The sequence below is a fragment of the Pelodiscus sinensis genome, chromosome 5 (assembly GCF_049634645.1).
Source record: "Pelodiscus sinensis isolate JC-2024 chromosome 5, ASM4963464v1, whole genome shotgun sequence".
NCBI lineage: Eukaryota > Metazoa > Chordata > Testudines > Trionychidae > Pelodiscus > Pelodiscus sinensis.
Window position 1 is genome coordinate 63729301 of NC_134715.1, and position 16699 is coordinate 63745999.

A 16699-nucleotide genomic window follows, 5' to 3' on the forward strand; every position below is an offset into this window, starting at 1 on the left:
AGGCTCCACTTGGGCTGCACCACCATTGAACCCAGCTGCCCATCAGCTTCTCCATGCAGGTCTGAGCCTCCCCATCCGTAAGCACAGTGTTGGGTGAGCAGCCAGCCTGGAAACCCTCCTTTATGGGGCTCTGAGTCCAGTAGTGATGAGAACGTCCATTCTGGGAGCAAGGAGTAATTCTTACTTGTCTTCCTTTGCAAACTACTGGTAGCTGTAGCTGTGGCTGTGGGAATAGTAACTAACCCTTTCTCTGCTTCTCGGGTCCCCTACTCCAAGTTAAGTCCTATGAGTTTGTGAATGCTGGGCAATCAGCGCTCTTCCCTCCCATCCCTATTGAAGACTCCAAGAGATTACCTGATAGTGTCTGTGCCAGGAGCATCAAGTTCCCTTACACATTGAGGAGGAATCAGGGGGTCAGCATTTCTGAATATTGAGTATTGCATTCTAAACAGTCTGCAAACACTTAGCAAGCTGAAGTTATTTCTAGTAAATCATTCACAGAATATTTTTGTATATCAAACAAATCAGTAGCAATCACAATCTACTTGTGGACAATTTGTGGGAAGGATCAAAGGGGATAAATTCATCAAATTAATTGTTCAGAACAAATATTTGGCCTTCTCTGTTCATGTGCCACTTTAATGCCTATTCTGGGAATATATGAATAAGCAAAAAGACTGTGTATAAATATAGACCAAAATTAGAATATTAAGGAAAATAAAGTTTTGTTTTACTACAAGACTTTTATCAAGAAATGCATATGAAGGTGAAAGAAAACTACCTGTAACTTTCCTTACAATTTTATTCCTACTGAAATTGTCCAAGGGGCAGATCACTTTCGCTAACTTTATATCTATGAGTGCCACTCCAATTTCCACTTTACTTAGAGGCATTTGGGATTGAATGGAAGGGTTATGCTTTCACCAGAAAAGTATTTAATGAAATTGCTTCAGATTGAGTTCTCTTTTGTGAATTACAGATTGTTTTCTCTCTGTGGAACCAGGGTAAAGGGTGTAATCCTTGAAAGTTTGTGGAGTTCTTCATTGTTATCGTCCACAGCATTATGCAGTTAATGTCATGGTGAACTGCTATTATCATTCAGTAGGGTGCTTTAAAGTATCACAGTTTGTAGTGTGCAGCTGTGGAACCCCCACCCTCCAAAAAACCCTATGTCTGTCATCCCACAGGTTTCCCCTTTCCATTCATCAATGTTAAGACTTGTTTTATGGCAGTGCTGTGAGGCTCAAAGAGCCCTTAGTATTCAAAAAATATCCCTAGTGATCACTGCTCTTTCTCTCTGACAGTTGTTTCTCTTTGCTTACCATTATTGATCAGCTAGACTGATTAAATGGAATTAGAGATTCATAAATAGTTACTGTCTTCAACTGCTGTCTGGTGCAATAAAGATTAAAGAGATCGGGAGCTTTAAAGTCTGCCTGTTGGCTGGGTTTGAGGAGGATGACAAGTGCTCATACTGTAGAGAGATGCGTGGGCCTTGTGCCAAGCACACCTAAATATGAGGTCACAACAGAGATATTGCGAATCTGTGCCATTTGATGTATCACTTTTTAATATTCTTGCCCCTTTGATTCAGCATTGTCTGAATGATCAGAATGTTGTAACTTAATTGGATTAATCTGATGTGTGCATGTCAGGGCACTTGATGCAGTAAATCCTAATGAACCCCCTTAGTCGTCTACACTACTACAGTTATTTTAAGACTTGGTTTTTACTGTTGACTGCTGTTCTCCTTTGAAGTAGAAAAATATAATCAAAGAGCTTGCCTGCAATCTGTGTGAAGTGCTTGAACTCCATTTAGTAATCAAAGTTAAGAAACTGCCATAATCAGCTGATTTCTTAAAAATAGGCTGATACTGTGTTTAACTGTTCATGCTGTTTTAATTTAGCATCTTAACTTGAGATCCTGATTTTCAGAAAGACCTGTCCATTCATCTCATGTGTGATGTAAAATCCAAAGTTCCATTGAATACGTTATGCATGACTATTATTCAAAGGCAAATAATTAGTATTTGTGTTACATATTACACATTTTATGTGGTTTTATGTGCTGTGTTGGATGGGTTTTTTTTTTTTTTTTTGAAATCACAATGCCTGTGTTTCCGTGCTTTTGGAGCTTATAGAGTAGAATCTTGAAAAGTTTTATGTGGCTGTTTGATCCAGTTAGAAAGAAGATGATGATGATCAGTGAAAAATATTGTCTGTGGTTGAATTCTATAATACAATTCTATTGCCTCATGATTTGAAATAGCACTTGATAGTGGGATATAAGACACGATATCGGTTGGTTTAATATTGACTAAAAGTGCTATTGATCTCTTGGTAAATACATAGGAATTTGGCTAACCTGAAATATCGAATTCATATGTTTTATATATTTAAAATTGATTCCCTCTATATATGCATTGCTAACTCAGTTGCAGACAAGCCTCAGCAATGGGTAACACAGTCATGTAACCCTCCAATAACAACTCTGAGGGTAATTTGAAACCATCTTGCTAGTTATTTTTATTTTTTTCTTAGTATTTTAAAAACTGTGGTATGGATCACTTAATGGGCACAGAGAGCAGGTGCTCACATTATGCTGGCACCTCTTCTCCCTTCTTTCATCCAGCTATTTGTATGGGTTTCTAGGGTCTTCAAGGAAGGCTTGCAGAATTAGAAGCATAGAAATTTAGGGCTAGGAGTGAAATCAAGAGCTGATTTAATCCATCCCCCTCCTCCCACACTGAGACAGGATCAAATATTCCTAGGCCATCTCTGGCAGCTGTTTGACTAAGCTGTTCTTAAAAACTTCTAGTGATTGGGATTCTAGAACCTCACTTGGACATGTATTTCAGTATTTAACTACTCTTAGGATATGTCTAGACTACATTCCTCTGTTGAAAGAGGAATGTAAATGAAGCAAATCGAAAGTGCAAAAGAAGCGCAGATGTAAATATCCTGTGCTTCATTTGCATATTTGCGTCAGTGCTTTTTCAAAAAACGGTTTTTTGAAAGTGAAAGCACAGTCTAGATTGGGTTCTTTCGAAAAAAAAAAAAAAACCTTTTCGAAAGAACCCAGACTAGACTGTGCTTTCACTTTCAAAAAAGTGAACCAATACTCCTGAAAAAAATCAATCTTCAATAATTATTTCTCCTTCACTGATAAATAGAAGATCTACACGTTCTTTCATCTTTCACTTATTCCCAATATATTTGAAGAACTTTTTTATTGTCTTTTATGTCCCTTCCTAGGTGTAATTCATTTTGTGCCTTAGCCTTTCCAAGTTGCTTCTACATTCTTGTGTTATTCCTCTGAATTGCTGCTTAGCCATTTATTTATTTTTTTATTTTTTTACTTTTTGTAGGAATCCTTTTTTTAATTTTAAGCTCATTAAAGAATTCATGAAGAAGCCATATTCACCTCTTACGTATTGCACATAGTAGATAAAACAATAGAAACATATGGGTGTCAGAAATCTCAGCCAATCATTTAGTCCCAAATTTCTCTCTATCCCTATAGGTCAGGGGTGGGCAATAATTTTTGCCCCGGGGGCCACTTGAAAATTTTTTGAAGTAGCCCCGGGCCACCCCGGAAGGGGCAAGGCCTAAATGAGAAGGGGCGAGGCTACCTTGGTCTGGGGGTGAGGGAGCCCCTTTGCCCCCCTCCACCATCCCACTGACACCCATGCCCTGGAAGAGACTTGGCACACTCCTCCACCCCCAGGCCAATCAGGGCCTGGGGGCGAGGGGAGCGTGGGAAGTCTCCTCCTGCCCTGTGAGGAGCACATTGGTGTTTTGAATTGCTGTGGGCTCCTTGCAGGGGCAGGGCAGGGCAAAGGAAGCTTCATGCCGCTCCCCCTTTCCCAGGCCTTGATTGGCTTGGGGGCGGAGGAGTGTGTGAAGCCTCCTCCTCTCACCCCCCCGCCCCCGACCCTGCAAGCAGTGCCACGTGCTCCTGGCAGGGTGAGAGGAGGCTTCGGGTGCCCTCCCACCCCCAGACCCTAATTGACCTGGGGTGGGGGAGCAGCAGGGCATCCCAGCTCCACTAGTTTACATGGACATCACAAAAGTACAGAAGAACAGAAATGAAAAATGAGAGCAATTGTGAAGATGGCTTTTTTTTTTACCTCCCTGTCAGAAAAATATGACTTTTCAGGATGAAATTTTTATCAAAGAAGAAGGGAGAAGGAGAACAAGTGAACCACTTATTTCTGGACTATAATTTCCCAGTATTGAAAGATTGCTTTTGTGGGCCACATTTTACATCACATATACAGAGAAAAATCTCTGGGGCAGGAGAGTGAGTGAGAGAGAGAGAGTTCACTCTTGTTTATTCAATGATAGCAGTATCATGGGAATCTAAACCTCATTTCACTCCATTTCAGGATTATCTACAAAGTACTCATCTCTCTTCTGTGCTTTCGTCTGTGTGTTAACAGATGTTAGGTAAATTCTTCAAAGTTTTGTGGTATCATTAACATTTAATATTTATAAAACCATGCAACCATAATTAATGAAGTAGCATGAATTTTCAGGTTAAAAAATAAAAGAAAATTTACCTAGTAGCTAACTAAAGATGAGTGATTATGAAATCTGGATGAGTGTTGGCAAAACTTAGAGATATGGACCCAGCAGAATCTACCCTTGCAACCTGCTGCTGCTTCTTCATCCCCTGACTCCTCCCCCCTCACTCGCCAGCTATGAAAGTCTGGCTGAATGATTAAGTTCTTAAAACCAAACTCATATGGTTTTTTTGTTCTCATTAGAAACAAAATTTTGTTCGGTCTCAGATCATTTGGTGGTTCTGGAGTGAATCAGAAAAACAACCAGAATGCTATAGAAGGGAGTTGTGTGTTTTTAGAATTGAGGGATTTGATGAGACACAAGTCTGTGAGGTCAGGTGAAAGGGTTGGGAAAATTGTTCCCTAATTCAGTTTCTTATGTGAGATAGGCACCTAGCCTAAAGCATGGACACGATTAACTTTAAGCACAAGAGACAAGGAGTCCTGTGGCACCTTGTAGACTAACAGATGTATTGGAGCATAAGCTTTCGTGGGCAAAGACCCACTTTGTTAGAGATAACACGGGTAATTCAGTCAGGGAGGGTGAGGCTCACTTCTAGCAGCTGATCTGGAGGGCTATGTCTAGACTACAAGCCTCTTTCGAAAGAGAGCGTCTAGACTGCACGCGGAACTTTCGAAAGAACAAGCCGCTTTTTCGAAAGAGAGCACCCAGTGAGTCTGGATGCTCTCTTTCGAAGAAGCCCTATTTACATTCAAGAACGCCTTCTTTCGAAAGAAGCACTTTCGAAAGAAGGCGTTCTTCCTCGTGAAATGAGGTTTACCGCCGTCGAAAGAAAAGCCGCGTTCTTTCGATTTAATTTCGAAAGAACGCGGCTGCAGTCTAGACGCAGGTGAAGTTTTTTCGGAAAAAGGCTACTTTTCCCGAAAAAACCCCTGAGTCTGGACACAGCCGAGGTGTGAACACCAAGAGAGGAGAAACTGCTTTTGTAGTTGGCTAGCCATTCACAAAGACTGTTACCTCGTTATCTCTAGCCTTATTCTGGCCTGCATATTTATACCTGCCTCTGGAAATTTTCACTATATGCATCTGACAAAGTGGGTCTTTGTGACTCCTTGTCGCTTTTACAGCTCCAGATTAACATGGCTACCCCTCTGATACTTTAAGCACAAGAATAGCCCCAGTGAAATCAATGGAGTCACAGTGTTTTGAAAATTAGTTTTTTTACTTACAAGAGGAGACTACATGAGAGAAGGCTCAAGTCCTGGATGGTCAGACATGGAGACATTACATTTTTAAATTTTTATCTTTTGCATATTTGTCATAGAAAGTATTTTTAGCTCTTCAAATAGGTTTTGATCTTTGCCTACTGAAATGGAACATTCCCTGCCCATTCTTTCTTCTTCCTGTTACCAATTCTGAAGCAGTGGAAGTCAAGGGGGGAGCGAGGACAGTCTCTCTCTCCAAGTCAGAAAGGGTGACAATGTGGAGGGTTTTTGGTGTGGACTGTCTCCTCTATAGGGGAAAATAGAATTGTTTTTAATAGTGCCTTATTCAGGAAAGAAGGAGAAGGTATTTGAAAATGTTGATGGTAGTACTTCCTAATGATCTAAAGATGATTCTGCAGTAAGTGCCCCTTGCACCAAGCACAGTAGTAGAGGGTCAATTTCTTCCATCACACACCTGGTGGTGTTATATGTGCTATTCTCATGTGCAAGGCAGCCAGGTACAGAAGCAGCACAAAAAAAAAAAAAAAAAAAAAGCTGATTTTAATCATAGCTGTTTTATTTTATTTGTTTTGGTGTACAAATCTCCTTTGTGTTTCCAAGTGACTCCAAAGACACAAACATTGATTCCATGGGCCAAAGGGAAAGTGGCACTTGGGAGGAAGACCTTGGATAAAGACATTCATTATTTTAGTTATATAAAATAATACTGTTTTGTTTACTATAAATACTAACTTCAGCACATTATTGCAGCACTGTCATGCAATGTACCATATTGAATTTTTAAATTGCCCTCTAATAGTTTATTTTTAAGCTGTTTTCTTGAAAGTTTAATTGATATATGCCTACTTTAATGACAATTTTTAATCTCTACTGATATTTTAATTACAGGTGCTGTTCTTATGTGGGTCGAAGGGGGAATGGTCCTCAGGCTATATCTATTGGCAAGAACTGTGATAAATTTGGAATTGTGGTTCATGAACTGGGGCATGTGATAGGTTTTTGGCATGAACACACGCGACCAGACCGAGATGACCATGTAACCATCATTAGAGAAAACATCCAGCCAGGTGAGACAATTTGATAAGGGTTCTTGGATTTTTTTTTCTTGAAATGTCAAAATTGTTTGTGGAGGAGAACCTTTTCAACCAGCTCCATCCAATACTTACTTGTCCTGGGTCCTGTGGGGCTGACAGACTTGCCAGGCCATTGGGCAATGTGTGGGTAGTGGTGGGGCTCCAAGCCTCTGGAAAGGGCAGGGCCTTACATATCAGGGGCAGGGCTGGAGCTAGCTTCTTCCAGACAACCAGTGTTGCTGGAGTGTGCCGTGCCTACTGCTTTCTGGAGTGCACTTATTGGAGTACACATGTGCATGGCTCGAATAGCAATTTAAAGGCCTTGTGGTTACAGCTGCCACCGCTGTCTCAGTAGCAGTGGTGGTGACCAGGACCTCCAGGCCCTTTGAATCATCAGGCTCTGATGCGGTTGCCCTCATTCCCTCTCCCCCACCCATTGTTGGGCCTGTATGGGTTTAAGCCTGTTCACCATGCTACCCTTGGAACTTCTGTAGTAGAGACTACAGAAGCTTAGTTTGGCCCACAAAAACAGAAGAACATTCCATAAACTTGAAAAATTGTTACTCCTGCTTTCATGCAAATACTGTGGTTGATTCTACTTTTTGTTGCTGCACATGCATTTATTCTTACAAATTATTCATATTTAATTCATGGGAGTTCTTCATGGCACCATAACAAATTTAAAATACAAAATTATGTTTAAAGTTCTGGGAGATAAAATGGCTTTGGGTAAAATATAAATGATGGTTAACAGCAATTTAAACTCCTTTATTAGGAATTTTCATTTTTATTATCAAATGTGGTTGCTCATGCTGAGCATGAGAACCTGTGTAATCTAAAGGATAGGGTACTTGCCTTGGAGTCAGGATGCTTGGGTTAATTCTGGGCTCCATCTCTGACCTGCTGGATAACTTTGGTCAAGTCACTTCATTTCACTGTGCCTAATTTTTGTCTTTTGTGAAATGGAAGTAATGATACTTACCTTCCTTGGAGATCAGCAGATGAAAAATGCTATGCAAGAGCAAAGGGTTATTTGTATTTATTAGAAATTTTAGTCACAACAGTAAAGCATTCTGCAAGAGATAACAGATGACAGCTATGATATAATCAGATCAGATTGTTCGTTTCTCTCTCCTGATAATAGGTTGAGGCAGAACAAACTTGTATTGTCAGTTTCTTTCTTGCTCTCCCTCCCCCTTGACACCTTCTATCCCCTTTTATATTATAGGTTGACAATCTCTAATCAGATTGTGTCAGTCATTAAACTTGCCTACTGAAATCATTGGCACTTCTCATGTTAACAAGCAGAATTAGGCCCATATTGTGAAAGGCCCATTGATTTCAGAGGGAATTAGGCACCTAATTGTTGCTGAGTCATAGTGCTTAAGCAAAGGTTGGTACTAGAAGCACAAATGTTGGCTTGCTCAAGGAAGGTCTGTACCGTACTTAACTTTGTCCTTATTGCTCACAAGCTCACTTATTTGATAACTTATGCAAAGGTGGATTACAAATATATAATAATGCACAAATAATGCACAAATATCACCTCAGCAACTTTTACACATATTCAGGATTGATCTGTGTTCAGTGTGTTGTGTGCTTGTGAGGGAAGTATGAGGTTGTAATTAAAGTTTTGTATTGTACTGTGAGGGAGATGTCTAGTCTTTAGTTTCCTTAACAGTTGGAGTTGAGTTCCTTTTGATGATAGAAACAGACTGTTGCTGACAGTGGAAACATCCTGTGTGGTCTAAGAAGGGTCCTATAACTTGGCATATCCTTGTTTTTTAGGGTTTTCACTGTGGGAGAGGGTGTCTTGCTTAACCAACTTAAATCCCTTTTAAACATTTTCAAAATGGAATTATAATAACGCATCAAGTCTCAAAAGAAATATGAAGGCAAAAGTTAAACAGATATAGAATATTTTAGAGTCCTACAAAATAAATAGCTAAGAGGATAAAATGAAGAGAACTTCTTTTTCAGTATATGGGTTCTTTCTGCTTTCATCTTAACAGTGTTTTTGTTTTGTTTTTTAACCAATTGTTCCATGTTTGTGCAGCAATGTTTTATTTTGCTTTTAGTGCCTTATTTTACCAGATGGCTTGGGGAAAAACAAGAAACTAAGTAACACAATTCTTAAAAACACACAACATAACATGAAGTTTCTAAAATCTCTTTAAACTAAAATCTGTCTCTGTTTGGTTTTAAATGTTACACACAACTGATGTAGGCTAGGTGATAAAATATGTGCCCTGAAAAAGCCAATGCATGATTTCTTGGTCTGAAAGTAATATTTAAAGATTTTAATTTGTGGTGCAATGAAGCTGTTAAGATTTTCACACACTCTTTGGAAAAGGACTTTGAGCAGGATTGGCAGGGAACAGACACTTCTCATGCATCTTAATCTGAAGGGTTGGGAGAGATTCAGGCTATTTTCCATCCCCCATTGCACAAGTGTTCTTCCCTACTGCCGTGTGCTGTATCCTGGGTTCCTCTATGCGTGTGTGTGTGTGTGTGTGCATGTGTGCACACGTGCACGCATGCACCACGGCTGTAACAAGAGCGAGGTGAGTGAGGCATTTGCCTTGGGCCCATAGCTCAGGGGGTGCAGAAAAGACAGCTACTACACCGTATTTGCTTGTGCCTTGTGCCACGTCAGTACCCCTACCCACGCCAAGGACGGTTTTGCCTCAGGTGCCAAATTAGCTAGTTACAACTCTGGCATATGCTGAAAGGGATTGGAGGCAATAACTGCTCCTTGTCCTCCTTCAGGCTCTGCCTGTGATTGGTGAATTCATGGCATAAGGTGAACTTGTTACCACCTAGACCTGCATGTGAATGGCTATTTACCTTCTTCCTGGGTTAGGACTGCCATTCTCAGTGTCCCCCACCTTTTACCTTGCAAGGTTCTTCCTTCCTCCCTAGTTCCTAGCTGAAATTGCTAATGCTACTTCTTGTTGTCCACCTTGGACTTAGTCATCAGTAAATGGAGTCAGAAAGGGATTTCTGTTAAAAGAAAATTGGCATGTGCATGTTTTTGATTTTTGAGTTTCCAGGAGGCTTGGCCATTATTGTTTGTTAATGTAGTTCACAACTTTTGGCAAGAGTTGTATGGGTTTGGGCTTGAGCAAAGGCCAGGTTATACACGTTTGAGCCAGGACCTGTTATGTCGTGCAGGGCTGGAAGTGAGTCTATTACATAGATCGGGTTATCCCTCACATGTGGCTTGCATTTTGCATGGCGCTAGGATGTGAGAGGTAGTTGGAGGTTGGATCACATCACTGTTGTGGTAGATAGAGACTCAAAGTGTAGCCTCTACTTGAGTAAAATCATTTTGGTAGTCAGCTTGTAGAATCCCCACTGAAAAACTGCTTGTGGGGGGAAGATGTTTTACTTCTACAACTGATGGCTAAGTTACTGAATGTTTTGGCCTCCACATTTATCATAAGCTGGTGTTTGTTCTGTGTCTTATTTGCTTACTGTGCATAAGTGAATGAGACAGCTAATTTATGTGTATAATAGAATAAACTTAGTAGGGGATGTTCTAAGTGCATGGATCTTCCTCATTCATCCTGTTAATATGAGAAATTAACTTCTCTGAAGCACTAGATTCTCTAGGATCCAAGGGTTTCTATGAATAACATTGTAGCTTTTTTTCCCCCCTCTCCTCACCTTTATCAAAATATTCATCTAAGACTTTGCTTATGACTCATTTGTAGGTCAGGAATACAACTTCCTGAAGATGGAGCCTGGAGAGGTGAACTCCCTTGGGGAACCGTATGATTTTGACAGCATTATGCACTATGCCAGGAACACCTTCTCAAGGTTGGAGTTTCAGGTTATACCTTTTCACTTTTAATTCCATTCCTGTGTGTGAAAACTAGGAATCATAGATTTCACAATCACATTTCCAGAACAGCTTTAAAATATTATATTCATTTAGTAGAGAGTGCTCCAACAGAAGTCAAAACATAGCTTATTGGCTTTCTTTAAATCTAACTATGTAGGATAATTTGATTATTTTTAGAAAGAAATAATGTCCTTCTCGTAATATTCAATTTCAAAGAAGCCTTTTAAACTTATGATTTAATTGTGATGTAAAGATAATTTGGAAGCCTCATTATATAATATTTGTTTATTATTTTGTAAAACTTTCTGCAAAAAATTAAATTTTAGAAAAAGCAAATATATGAAATATTTAGGTATTTTTTATGTTTAATGTGTTTCTTTCTCTTGGCATGAAATTCACTTCAGTATATAAAGTCTAAGAAATTGTGAAGTGAGCGAGCTGTATGTCTGAGTTTGGAGCGGCCCATCATCAAAAATTATTGCCCTCCCCTGCTCTAGACTGACAGAAACTGAGTGCGCTACAGGGAATCATATTCTGCCTGTAGTCAGAAGAGTGTTTTATATCACAAAAGCCCTTAAAGCCAATAAGGATTGCTATTGATTATGTTCAGGGACCGGGTCCTAATCAATGTGGAACTTTACCATCTGTTAGTAATTAGGATGTCGTTTAGTCACCAGGATAAACAGAGATCACAAAACTTCATGAAGTAATTTTCCAAGAACATATAGATAGTTTATTAGTGCAGTATTAAGACTAATGTGGGCTTGTTGATTCCATAAGTCATTTTAGGGTGGAACTCAAAAGGGGAATGATTTCTTACTGTTCAAATTTTCAATTCTATTGGGTGTTCATTTTCAGGTTATATCAGTGGAAAATAAAACAATCATTTCTCGTAATGGTTGCATATTTGTTTTACCAGTATCATGCTTTGTTCCTCAAAATGGATATTCATATGGTCAATTAGTACTCTGAACTATTACTTTTATTTGAAATATTACAAGAATATCTTGAAGTCTGTGTTTATGGAATAATCTCAATAACGTCATGCAATGATGTACGCAATGATGGCAGGATATAGCCCAAACATTCAAAATGGGCAACTTATTGGACTGAGTATTATGACACCACATCATGCAGCCAAAATTGATAATTGGCGATACAAAGTTTTTAACTTTCATTGTTTGTGGCTTGTATAAGTATAAATGAATATAAAAAATAAGAGAAAATCTAGCAAAATTTTTAATAAGCCCGGTATCAGGACATCAAAATTAAAAGATTTTCTGACTCTGTAGCATGTTAATAGAACATATTTCTTTGTTCATTAATATTAATTTAATGCTACCATAATTATCTCATAAAAACATTAAAATGGTTTAAAAAATTTGAGTTGAACCCATCTAACCAAGGAAAATCTGTGCTAATATTAATACTTAATTTTGCTCTTTGTTACATTAGAGTCATTTGGAGTAATTCTATTGAAGTCAAATGAGAGCATGGATTTATGCCATTGTAATAGATAGCAGAATTTGGCTCACCATCCATATTTTAGCAACAGAAGCATAGCCCAGGGGTCTAACATATGACAAAAAATTGATCATATATGCTTACATTAAAGTAGCGTAGTACAGTTAGATGAATTAAAGAGGCATTAACAAAATTAATTCTGAATTATCCTGCTTTTCATGGATGCAAAACAGACTTTTTAACACTCCCTTGAAATTTCACTCAGAACAAGGACTTAGTGAAGAAGAATTTCACAAGGCAATGTGTAATTGTTCATGTTGTTGCCAGGCAGACAAAACAGACTAAGCAAACAACGGATCATGTCTTCAATATGAGAAATGCTAGGTCCCATTTTTTTTTCATTTAATTTAAATTGAAATAGAAAATTTCTGGGCGGTCATCTACTAGAAATATAAAAGTAGCTTCTGGTTTGCATTAAAGCAACACTATTTTTGCATGTCATGATGACTGAGCCATGTTTTTCAACTTAGGGTATTTTTCTCTTTGATTCACTTTTTTGTTTCATATTTTGCATTTTACCATTATAATTATACCAAATATATTTATTAGTTATAAAATACATAATGTATAATATAAAAACAAGGATCGTTTTATAAAAACAATTGCTTAGGTTTTATGAGTCTATTTTGTTTTTGTAGGGGTATGTTTCTGGATACCATTCTTCCTTCTCGTGATGATAATGGCATACGACCTGCCATTGGTCAGCGTACTCGTCTTAGTAAAGGAGATATTGCACAGGCCAGAAAACTGTACAGATGTCCAGGTATTGCACTATAAAATACACACACACACACAAGCATGTTTTACTAGGCTAAGAGAAATAATAAATCTTTTGAGTAGGCTGTTTACTAGTCCATTTTCATGCTGGCAAGTGATGCATACAGTTCAAGAATCAGATCATAAAAATGTTGGAGGTGAGGACTGTGGAATGCAAAGTATTTACATATAGATAAACTTCCCAAAGTTCATTCCTGCTTTCTTTACTTGTTTAGTGACTAGAAAAAACAACACAATACTTTGTCCGTTCTTATATACATTTTGTAATTTAAAACCTGAGCTATACTTAGGTAGACGATAGGGATGCAGTGTGCCACAGTACTGGAACCTGATCATTCTCAACATTTTGTATGCACATAAGTATGACTGGAGAACAGAAATTACAGTTTTAATCAATAAGCAGATAGCACCACTGCAGAAAGTTGTACCTTCTAGACACATTTTGTGTATTCTGCATGTGATAATGTGTGATATAAGCCTACAGATTAAGTGAATGATAAGTGTACTGGTAAGATTAGACACAGTTATGTGTCTGTTATAGTCAGAGTTCGAAGGTCATCAGTCTAGTTAAACCTATTATTGAAAACAGTTTTGAAGTAGTGTAATAGTCTGATCTCTGATTCACGGATGTAAATCTAGAGTAACTCAGTTTAAGCCACAGGACTCAGACCTTTAATGCCAGTGGCACTGAACATTTTTAAAAGTGACGGTGATGGGCCCCCTTTATCCTGTCCACCATCACCTGACGCCAAAAGCAAAGCAGACGGGATCCTGGGCACAGGCTGCTGCCTGGGTGCCGAATTCTATTTTTCTCCTTGGTGCCCAGGGCTCTAACTGGGACTGCAGCACATGGGGCTAGCAGCAGAGACTCTGGCATTCAGGGCAGCAGCAGTGACTCCAGGTATTAGGCTAGCACTCCTAGTTATTATACCTATGTTTACCGCAACGGTGTGAGAGATGGATAAAAGAGCAGGATGTGATTTACCAATTCTGAGTTTGGCTGGGAGCCAGTTCAAGCTTTAGTGTAATTTAAAGCAGCCTCAGAGATACCACAATGGTTACATACATCCAGAATTTGCCAGAGTGCAGCATGTTCCTTCCATGCCCCCAGCATGTCTCATATGGTGGGCTGTGAAGGACATGAGGACTGGAAGAGTTCCCACCTAAAACAAAATAATTGGCACTACAGTTGTCAGATGGCTAACTTGCCATACAAATTTTGGTGAATTATGAAGTTTTTAGATTTGTAGAGATATCCAAGGAATCCATCTTGTGTAATTTCCTTTTAAAATGATTTCAACAGCCCTTTAGGAGCATTTTTTAATTATTTGTAAATTTTTTTACAATATAAATAGGCTTCAATGAATAAGATACTTTTATAAATACATTATGCATTACTCAATAGATTTTTAAAGAGTAAAATATGCACGGGGAAGAGAGTCTTTTTGTCTTACAATCACTTAGGGCCAGAGAAATTCTTGAATAAGATAAGAGGCAGTAGAATCAAGAATGTTATTTATTCTGTCTGTATTGTGTGATTCAAATGAATGAAGTAAACACTTCATTATATTTTAACAATATATACAATATCTGAGTCTGCCCCAGACATGCATTTAGTTTTTCAATCTATTTGAAAAAAAGGTAGCATGCTACTAAAACTAACCTCAAAATAAATGTTCAGAAAATAGATTTTTTACGTTCTTCATGGTAATTCTTCATTACTGACCGTAGATACTATCAGTGTTTTGTTCCACAGTGATCTTTGGCTCTCTTGGAGTCTGGTTTTATAATACCTTAAAATGTCAAGCAAATACCATAAAAGGCTTTTGTGACCTGTTTTTCAATCATATGCTTTTGGAAAATAGTAGCTATTTTTTGCAGCACCGATGGAATAATACATACATTGACATGAATGCGATTATTTGAATTAATAAAAGTTACAGGAGCATGTTCCTTTTTTGTGAAACTGGCAAATTTTGAGATAAATAGAAGATGTAAAGATATTGAAAGATCTGATTTACTTGCATTAGTTAGTCTTATTACCATAAGAAGGAATGCTAATGTGAGTAAAGCAACAGGATTAGCTCTAAATACAAAATATTAATTAATATAAAATGATAAATGTTCTCTCAGTAAAATATTGAAAATGAAAGATGCTTAAATTATAAAACATACAGCAAAGATTTCAAAAATAAACATAATTACAAACAAATTAACTTTCAGAAGCTGATACATTATTGTAGTTGAAAATATATTTCTCTGCAGATAGTGAGGAATATTAGGAGTTCATACAGACATATTAAACTTTTTGTTTCACGTGAAACAACATGACATCATGTTAAGATATTAGGCTGTCAAATTTCTGATGTTTGTTGTACTTTATAACTATACCCTATAACTGTGCCCTATAACCGAAGATTTGCTAGGTGAATTTTCCTGTTTCCCTATATTCTCTAAGGGAATATATATTCTCTCTGAGGGAAAACGGCCTCATTGGTGTGTTAGTTTGTGTCATTATCCTATGAAGTCTATGCAGGATGAGAGACTTATGTTAACTTTGGAAACATTGCATCACAGAATGATATGTACTGTTTTCACCAGGTAAGAAGGTGCCAGGAATATAAGATTTATAAGTTTGAAGTTTGACCTGTTCATACTTTTTAGTTTGGATTGTGGCTTTTGTGACCCGTGTTAAGGAAAACACAGTTACTGCTTTGGAATGGTTACTTCTTAAGTAAACAGAAAATATTCATCCAGCATTTTGGCTCAGGTGTAAAGATGCTGAGTTTTTGAAATTTTATACATATATAACTAAGAGGGAAAATAAATGATGGAGAAAATGGACACTGATGTAGAGATCAAAAGGGATAGAATACTAAAAAAAGGATAAATGAAAGATGCGGAAAATAGAGAGGAGCTGGTGGAGCAAGTCTTGCAGTGGAGAGTGTAGAGAGAGATAGAAGGAGAGAAGGATGGTCAAACAACCAGTCTACAGAATTTAACTAATGAAAAGCAGTCTTACATCACTGACCTGCAAAGGTCTCAGGGCAAGGTGCAGGTTTTTTTCCAGTCACACTGGTGCTGAAGAGGTCTCTGCTCTGCCCAGATTTAATCCTTGGAAGGTCTTTGCTTCCTCTACACTACATAGTTGTTGGAGGGAGGAAGGGAAAAGTGAGGCTGCTGAGGCTTGATAAGCCTGGAAAGGGCTTCTCCTAAAAGGGAAGCGCTTAGTCAATGCAGACTATGGAGTGGGGGCTTCACTTTCTCCTTCTGCCATATCTGTTGTTGCTGAGGCAGACTCTGCTGCTCCTGATCAGAAGAAGGCCTCCAATTCTGTGTTCCTTATTTTCTTGATTCCCAACTTGAGACACCTGGAGTCTGATTTGCAAAAGTACTGAGCACTCACAGCTGCAACTGACGTCAATAAGAGCTGTGTTTTGAACATATAAAATGTTAAGTACTCTGAGAAATCCTGCCCGAGGCATATCAGGTTTACAGCTCAAAATTAATGGACGCTTGTCAATTTTAGCCTTAATCTCTCTGTGTCTCAGATCCACACCCATAAAAAAGCGATACTTAATACCGCTTTACCTCATAGGAGAGGGGTGTTAAGATAAATTCATTACTGTTTGAACCACTCATATACCATGATGATGAATGCCATAGAAAAGCCCACAAAGAAACTAATAATTCAGTATTCAGTGCATGATTTAAATGGTGTGCAG

General features: G+C 38.3%; 1 protein-coding gene across 6 annotated transcripts in view; it reads left to right on the forward strand.

Moving 5' to 3' along the window:
* TLL1 (tolloid like 1) overlaps positions 1–16699 on the forward strand; it is a 397022-nt gene that overhangs the window by 302966 nt on the left and 77357 nt on the right. For all 6 annotated transcript variants that reach the window (XM_075930164.1, XM_075930162.1, XM_075930163.1 and 3 more), the window contains 3 exons: positions 6642–6820; positions 10543–10648; positions 12836–12960. In XM_075930164.1, the coding sequence (XP_075786279.1) occupies positions 6642–6820; positions 10543–10648; positions 12836–12960 (410 nt within the window). The remainder of the gene's footprint in view (positions 1–6641; positions 6821–10542; positions 10649–12835; positions 12961–16699) is intronic.